The sequence below is a fragment of the Nerophis lumbriciformis genome, linkage group LG32 (genome assembly GCF_033978685.3).
Source record: "Nerophis lumbriciformis linkage group LG32, RoL_Nlum_v2.1, whole genome shotgun sequence".
Lineage (NCBI taxonomy): Eukaryota > Metazoa > Chordata > Actinopteri > Syngnathiformes > Syngnathidae > Nerophis > Nerophis lumbriciformis.
The window spans coordinates 2,210,533-2,220,532 of NC_084579.2; the positions used below are offsets into that span (position 1 = coordinate 2,210,533).

Genomic DNA, 10,000 nt, shown 5'->3' on the forward strand with positions numbered 1-10,000 from the left:
GACATCATAGTATCACATCATAGGGTAACAGAGGGACATCATAGTATCACATCATAGGGTAACAGAGTGACATCATAGTATCACATCATAGGGTAACAGAGTGACATCATAGTATCACATCATAGGGTAACAGAGGGACATCATAGTATCACATCATAGGGTAACAGAGTGACATCATAGTATCACATCATAGGGTAACAGAGGGACATCATAGTATCACATCATAGGGTAACAGAGGGACATCATAGTATCACATCATAGGGTAACAGAGTGACATCATAGTATCACATCATAGGGTAACAGAGGGACATCATAGTATCACATCATAGGGTAACAGAGGGACATCATAGTATCACATCATAGAGTAACAGAGTGACATCATAGTATCACATCATAGGGCAACAGAGTGACATCATAGTATCACATCATAGGGTAACAGAGTGACATCATAGTATCACATCATAGGGTAACAGAGGGACATCATAGTATCACATCATAGGGTAACAGAGTGACATCATAGTATCACATCATAGGGTAACAGAGTGACATCATAGTATCACATCATAGGGTAACAGAGGGACATCATAGTATCACATCATAGGGTAACAGAGTGACATCATAGTATCACATCATAGGGTAACAGAGGGACATCATAGTATCACATCATAGGGTAACAGAGGGACATCATAGTATCACATCATAGAGTAACAGAGTGACATCATAGTATCACATCATAGGGCAACAGAGTGACATCATAGTATCACATCATAGGGTAACAGAGTGACATCATAGTATCACATCATAGGGTAACAGAGTGACATCATAGTATCACATCATAGGGTAACAGAGGGACATCATAGTATCACATCATAGGGTAACAGAGGGACATCATAGTATCACATCATAGGGTAACAGAGTGACATCATAGTATCACATCATAGGGTAACAGAGTGACATCATAGTATCACATCATAGGGTAACAGAGGGACATCATAGTATCACATCATAGGGTAACAGAGTGACATCATAGTATCACATCATAGGGTAACAGAGTGACATCATAGTATCACATCATAGGGTAACAGAGGGACATCATAGTATCACATCATAGGGTAACAGAGTGACATCATAGTATCACATCATAGGGTAACAGAGGGACATCATAGTATCACATCATAGGGTAACAGAGGGACATCATAGTATCACATCATAGAGTAACAGAGTGACATCATAGTATCACATCATAGGGCAACAGAGTGACATCATAGTATCACATCATAGGGTAACAGAGTGACATCATAGTATCACATCATAGGGTAACAGAGTGACATCATAGTATCACATCATAGGGTAACAGAGGGACATCATAGTATCACATCATAGAGTAACAGAGTGACATCATAGTATCACATCATAGGGTAACAGAGTGACATCATAGTATCACATCATAGGGTAACAGAGTGACATCATAGTATCACATCATAGGGTAACAGAGTGACATCATAGTATCACATCATAGGGTAACAGAGGGACATCATAGTATCACATCATAGAGTAACAGAGTGACATCATAGTATCACATCATAGGGTAACAGAGTGACATCATAGTATCACATCATAGGGTAACAGAGTGACATCATAGTATCACATCATAGGGTAACAGAGTGACATCATAGTATCACATCATAGGGTAACAGAGTGACATCATAGTATCACATCATAGGGTAACAGAGTGACATCATAGTATCACATCATAGGGTAACAGAGGGACATCATAGTATCACATCATAGGGTAACAGAGGGACATCATAGTATCACATCATAGGGTAACAGAGTGACATCATAGTATCACATCATAGGGTAACAGAGTGACATCATAGTATCACATCATAGGGTAACAGAGGGACATCATAGTATCACATCATAGGGTAACAGAGTGACATCATAGTATCACATCATAGGGTAACAGAGGGACATCATAGTATCACATCATAGGGTAACAGAGGGACATCATAGTATCACATCATAGGGTAACAGAGTGACATCATAGTATCACATCATAGGGTAACAGAGGGACATCATAGTATCACATCATAGGGTAACAGAGGGACATCATAGTATCACATCATAGAGTAACAGAGTGACATCATAGTATCACATCATAGGGCAACAGAGTGACATCATAGTATCACATCATAGGGTAACAGAGTGACATCATAGTATCACATCATAGGGTAACAGAGGGACATCATAGTATCACATCATAGGGTAACAGAGTGACATCATAGTATCACATCATAGGGTAACAGAGTGACATCATAGTATCACATCATAGGGTAACAGAGGGACATCATAGTATCACATCATAGGGTAACAGAGTGACATCATAGTATCACATCATAGGGTAACAGAGGGACATCATAGTATCACATCATAGGGTAACAGAGGGACATCATAGTATCACATCATAGAGTAACAGAGTGACATCATAGTATCACATCATAGGGCAACAGAGTGACATCATAGTATCACATCATAGGGTAACAGAGTGACATCATAGTATCACATCATAGGGTAACAGAGTGACATCATAGTATCACATCATAGGGTAACAGAGGGACATCATAGTATCACATCATAGGGTAACAGAGGGACATCATAGTATCACATCATAGGGTAACAGAGTGACATCATAGTATCACATCATAGGGTAACAGAGTGACATCATAGTATCACATCATAGGGTAACAGAGGGACATCATAGTATCACATCATAGGGTAACAGAGTGACATCATAGTATCACATCATAGGGTAACAGAGTGACATCATAGTATCACATCATAGGGTAACAGAGGGACATCATAGTATCACATCATAGGGTAACAGAGTGACATCATAGTATCACATCATAGGGTAACAGAGGGACATCATAGTATCACATCATAGGGTAACAGAGGGACATCATAGTATCACATCATAGAGTAACAGAGTGACATCATAGTATCACATCATAGGGCAACAGAGTGACATCATAGTATCACATCATAGGGTAACAGAGTGACATCATAGTATCACATCATAGGGTAACAGAGTGACATCATAGTATCACATCATAGGGTAACAGAGGGACATCATAGTATCACATCATAGAGTAACAGAGTGACATCATAGTATCACATCATAGGGTAACAGAGTGACATCATAGTATCACATCATAGGGTAACAGAGTGACATCATAGTATCACATCATAGGGTAACAGAGTGACATCATAGTATCACATCATAGGGTAACAGAGGGACATCATAGTATCACATCATAGAGTAACAGAGTGACATCATAGTATCACATCATAGGGTAACAGAGTGACATCATAGTATCACATCATAGGGTAACAGAGTGACATCATAGTATCACATCATAGGGTAACAGAGTGACATCATAGTATCACATCATAGGGTAACAGAGTGACATCATAGTATCACATCACCCCTACGATTGTGCTGCAAATATATTTCAACTATTGTAGTTCATACAGTAGTTACACAAGAACATTACGGAGTGTCCCAAACTTCCAGATCGTTCCACATCGCCGTGTGCCGTCCATCTTGAAAGCGGGCGTCCTATCAGGCGGCGTCCCCAACATGAATAAAGCAAGCGGCGTTGACACAACGTGTTCCTTCCACAACGTCGCTCGTGTTCGTGTCTGCGGCCGCCGATTGTTCCGCGCGGCGGCTCGGCGCCGGCTGACGTGGCTGGAAATAGCAAAGCGCACTTTGCCTCCATCTCTGGAGGGCGGCGGCGAGCGAGCGTCTGCTCGTTAGCGTCCCTCTCGCCAGCCCCGCCTCCAGGAGGGAAGGCAGGGGTCAATCAAGGCCCGTCTTCACACCAGACGGACGCCACAAGGAGGCGGTGAGCGTCCCCGCGTGCAGTCGCTTAATAATGGAGGCGTGGCTAGGCGAGGTAACCTTCATGAAGACCCACACGCCACAAGACCATCAAACATTCATCACGGCCGCTGCAACACGGAGAGCGCACCGTATATATAAATGTGTCTATATATATATATATATATATATATATATATATATATATATATATATATATATATATATATATTAGAGATGCGCGGATAGGCAATTTATTTCATCCGCAACCGCGTCAGAAAGTCGTCAACCATCCGCCATCCACCCGATGTAACGTTTGATCAGAACTGCACCCGCCCGCCATCCGCCCGCACCCGCCCGTTGTTATATATCTAATATAGACGATGCAAGGCATTAGTGAGGCATACCTGCCAACTACTCCGGTTTTCCCGTAATTCGTACGGTTTTCATCAACCTATTCCGGGTTACGGTTGCAGTGATAAAAAATACGGTTTTTCATTAATTAAAAAAAAAAAAAAGGGTGAAAACTACGCGAATTGCACCTTGTGCAGACAAGATTTTTCGATCGGACACGGAGGAATTAGCGATGTAAAAGACCACGTTGGGACAAAAAAACACAAGTCTAATGCCGTTGCTAGCGATACAAGTGGAAAACTTTCAACGTTTTTCGTCGCCCAAACAGATTCTTTGGATGTGATAAATGCCGAAGTTTTATTTACGGAGGCAATAATTGAGCATGGACTTCCAATCGCACTGGCTGATCACATGGGACAGTTAAATGTTTGTAATGCAACCTTTAAAAATCATTACGCGGTGATCGCGGTCCCAAAAATAAACTTTTCTTGCATGATAATGTCCAGAAAAATTCGCTTTATATTACTATAGAGTCCTTTTAATGAATGAGTTTGATGGTTTATCACAAACCTTAAATGAAAGAAGTCCTTTGTTCTCCTGCACCATGCATGCGCTTTGGCCTTGCTTCGTGTTTGGTGCGCAATCCTGTCGGCTGTATTTCACAGCACGACATACTGTTAAAAGTGTTTATACTATTTATGCTTTCAAGTCCAAGTTGAAGAAATCTTGTTAAATGTTGACATCATAACTACCAAAATACAGAAGTATGTCCTTAATATTTTTGCAGTGCTATTTCTGTTGAAAAGTTCAAATGATTACATTAGAGATGTGATGTGCCACTTTTCAAGTGTCTGATGGCTTCAATTAATTTTCATTAATTTTTCATATTTTGAATTCTTTTGAAAGGCTTACAAAAAAACTACATTTGAATTGTAATTCCATGCTATTGACAGGACTATTAATTGTAATGAAGTTAGCTTACCATGTTTACAGTATGATAATTGTGATAGAAATGTGAATTTTAGGCACAGAATATTTTTTACAATTGAACAAGGCAGTAGATTATACAAGCTTGGACAGAAAGTTAATAATGACACCAATTTTTTTTAAATTGGAATTGTTTAGTACTGTTTTACCATTTGTTTACTGTAAAAAGTGTTTATACTTTCAATGAACAAATTGAAGTCTTGTGAAAGGTTGACAGGATAACTGGCATTAACTGTCAAAATAATTTCAAACTATTGAAGTTAGCTTACAGAATAAACATGTCAATCAACCCATATGATTTTTGCTGTAATATTTTTGTTTTGAAAAGTCACTGTGACTGATAGAAAAGTGATGGTTTTAGCAACATTTTAACCTGTCTGAATGCTAATAATCATTTTGCGTCGGGGGGCGAAGCCCTGAACCCTCCACCAGGACTTTGTCCTGGACCTACCGCTGGACCCTGGCTACTAGGTTTTTCTGATTTCAAAAGTTGGCAGGTATGGTGAGGTTATAAAGCTTTTGCCTGTTAAAGAAAGGAGACTGATCCAATGCAGCACAGACTTTCGCGTGCCACGCTGTCACGACCCAGACGCACACCAGTGCGCAATCATATGGGAGCCACGCTGAGCGCACCTCCAAGCGCGTCTCGCTGCCGGCGACGGCCAGGTATGGGCCCGACGCTCCAGCGCCATCCATTTTCAGGGCTAGTTGATTCGGCAGGTGGGTTGTTACACACTCCTTAGCGGGTTCCGACTTCCATGGCCACCGTCCTGCTCTCTATATCAACCAGGGTGAGCCCCACCCCTTTCGTGAGCGCACTGCGCGCGGAGTGACCCCTGTTACGCGCCCCCGGCAACAGGGGTGGCATATGCTGCAGGTGCCTGCTCGTTTTTCGTATGTGGGTAACAACATTTAACTATGTATATATATTTCCCAATTGGTTTAACTGCCACCCGCAAAAAAAAATAAAAAAATAAAAAATCTAATTAATCCGCCCGACCCGACCCGCGCGCGGGTAAAATCTTATTTTTTTAAATTTCATCCGCCCGATCCGCGGATAATCCGCGGACTCCGCGGTTGTGTCCGCAAACCGCGCATCTCTAATATATATATATATTTGAACTGATGAATGAATGAATGAGTAAGTGAGTGAGTGAGTGAAGTATTGACAGCGTACACATTCCTGTGATGTTGCAGACATGCGAGGTCTTCAGGTGTTCCTGGACGAGACGTGTCGTGCAGGTGTGGACGTGTCCGTGCAGAGAGTGGACAGGAACATCAGCAGAGTGTTCAGTGAGCTCTTCACCTCCATGAGGACTGAACAACTCAATCGCTACAGAGACACTCTGAGGAGAGCCATCCTGCTGCTCAGTCCCCACGCTGCTCACGCCTTCATACAGCAGGTACCTACGCACCTGTACACATCCACACTTGGATACATCTACACCTGGACACACACCTGTATACATCTACACCTGTACACATCTACACCTGTATATATCTACACCTGTATACATCTACACCTGTATACAAGTACACCTGTATACATCTACACACCTGTATACATCTACACCTGTATACATCTACACCTGTATACATGTACACATGTATACATCTACACCTGTACACATCTACACCTGTATACATCTACACCTGTATACATCTACACCTGTATACATCTACACATGTATACATCTACACCTGTATACATCTACACTTGTACACACACCTGTGTACATCTACACCTGTATACATCTACACTTGTACACACACCTGTATACAACTACACCTGTATACATGTACACATGTATACATCTACACCTGTATACAACTACACCTGTATACATGTACACATGTATACATCTACACCAGTACACATCTATACCTGTGTACATCTACACCTGTATACATCTACACCTGTATACATGTACACATGTATACATCTACACCTGTACACACACCTGTATACATCTACACCTGTATACGTCTACACCTGTACATACACCTGTATACATCGACACCTGTATACATCTACACCTGTATACATCTACACCTGTATACATGTACACATGTATACATCTACACCTGTACACATCTACACTTGTATACATCTACACCTGTATACATCTACACCTGTATACATGTACACATGTATACATCTACACCTGTATACATCTACACCTGTATACATGTACACATGTATACATCTACACCTGTACACATCTATACCTGTGTACATCTACACCTGTATACATCTACACCTGTATACATGTACACATGTATACATCTACACCTGTATACATCTACACCTGTATACATCTACACCTGTACACATCTACACTTGTATACATCTACACTTGTACACACACCTGTATACATCTACACCTGTACACATCTACACCTGTACACACACCTGTATACATCTACACCTGTACACATCTACACCTGTATACATCTACACCTGTATACATCTACACCTGTATACATGTACACATGTATACATCTACACTTGTACACACACCTGTATACATCTACACCTGTATACATCTACACTTGTACACACACCTGTATACAACTACACCTGTATACATGTACACATGTATACATCTACACCAGTACACATCTATACCTGTGTACATCTACACCTGTATACATCTACACCTGTATACATGTACACATGTATACATCTACACCTGTACACATCTACACTTGTATACATCTACACCTGTATACATCTACACCTGTACACACACCTGTATACATCTACACCTGTACACATCTACACCTGTATACATCTACACCTGTACACACACCTGTATACATCTACACCTGTACACATCTACACCTGTATACATCTACACCTGTACACACACCTGTATACATCTACACCTGTACACATCTACACCTGCCTTCATACAGCAGGTACATACACACCTGTATACATCTACACCTGTATATATCAACACCTATTCACATTCACACCTGTATACATCTACACTTGTATACACACACCTGTACACATCTACACTTGTATACATCTACACCTGTACACATCTACACCTGTACACACACTTGTATACATCTACACCTGTATACATCTACACACATTTATACATCCACCTGTATACCTCTGCATACCTGTATACATCTACACTTTTATACATCTACACACGTTTATACATCCATATACAGTTACACATGTACACACACCTTTATACATCTACACACCTGTATACATCTACACCTGTATACATCTACACATGTATACATCTACAATTGTACACACACCTGTATACATCTACACCTGCATACATCTACACCTGTATACATCTACACACCCGTATACATCTACACTTGTATACATCTACAATTGTACACACACCTGTATACATCTACACACCCGTATACATCTACACTTTAATGCATCTTACATACATACACACACACACACACACACACACACACACACACACACACACACACACACACACACACACACACACACACACACACACACACACACACATACATGTCTTGCCTACTTTGTGTGGACCCACATTTGGTCAGTAGGTTATCAGGGCCCCCCTTTCCACTATAGCTAAAAGGATGAAAAAAAAATAATCTAGCACTAGATGGGAGTAGAGAGTTGCAACTTCACTTCAGAATGCAAAACACACAAAGTAAAAAAAAATATTTTACTTCTGTATTTGTGAGGACTTATTGCTGTTGCTAGGTAGATTTGACCGTACACACACATAGTAATAAGTTCTGTGAGTTGGCCATTTTGAAGGACAGCAAAGTACTCAATGAAGGTAACACATTTAAATTGAAAACAAATCATATCTTGCTCATTTCTCAACCTATTTTCATTCAGTTTACATTATTGTATAAATGTACAAAACATGTACTACGTATACAAATATATGTACATAATAAGTAGAAAATTAAACGTACACAAAATGTATACATAAATACATACAGTACAGTTTATATGAACACACACACACACACACACACACACACACACACACACACACACACACACACACACACACACACACACACACACACACACACACACACACACACACACACACACACACACACACACACACACACGCAGGAGGAGATTATAGAGGGAAGTAATGAGTGACTAATTGTTGTTATAATGATGATTGCAGCTGATCTCAGATCTGTCAATCACTGCTGGCTTGTGCCACACGTCAGTTAGCATTATAGCTATCTTCAAGTATTTCACAACAATGAACAACATTCCAAATAATAATAAAATAATCAATATTAATACAAATAGTTAATAGTAATACAACAATGAACAACATTCCAAATAATAATAAAATAATCAATATTAATACAAATAGTTAATAGTAATACAACAATGAACAACATTCCAAATAATAAAATAATAATCAATATTAATACAAATAGTTAATAGTAATACAACAATGAACAACATTCCAAATAATAAAATAATAATCAATATTAATACAAATAGTTAATAGTAATACAACAATGAACAACATTCCAAATAATAATAAAATAATCAAATATTAATACAAATAGTTAATAGTAATACAACAATGAACAACATTCCAAATAATAATAAAATAATCAAATATTAATACAAATAGTTAATAGTAATACAACAATGAACAACATTCCAAATAATAAAATAATAATCAATATTAATACAAAAAGTTTATAGTAATACAACAATGAACAACAAATAGTTAATAGTAAAACAACAATGAACAA

At 39.4% G+C, this 10,000-nt stretch overlaps 1 protein-coding gene across 2 annotated transcripts in view; it reads left to right on the forward strand.

Moving 5' to 3' along the window:
- Positions 1–10,000, forward strand: part of LOC133574714 (glutamate receptor ionotropic, delta-1-like) — a 236,371-nt gene that overhangs the window by 157,968 nt on the left and 68,403 nt on the right. For both annotated transcript variants that reach the window (XM_061926942.1, XM_061926943.1), the window contains exon 4: positions 6,425–6,630. In XM_061926942.1, coding sequence (XP_061782926.1) covers positions 6,425–6,630 — 206 coding nt within the window. The remainder of the gene's footprint in view (positions 1–6,424; positions 6,631–10,000) is intronic.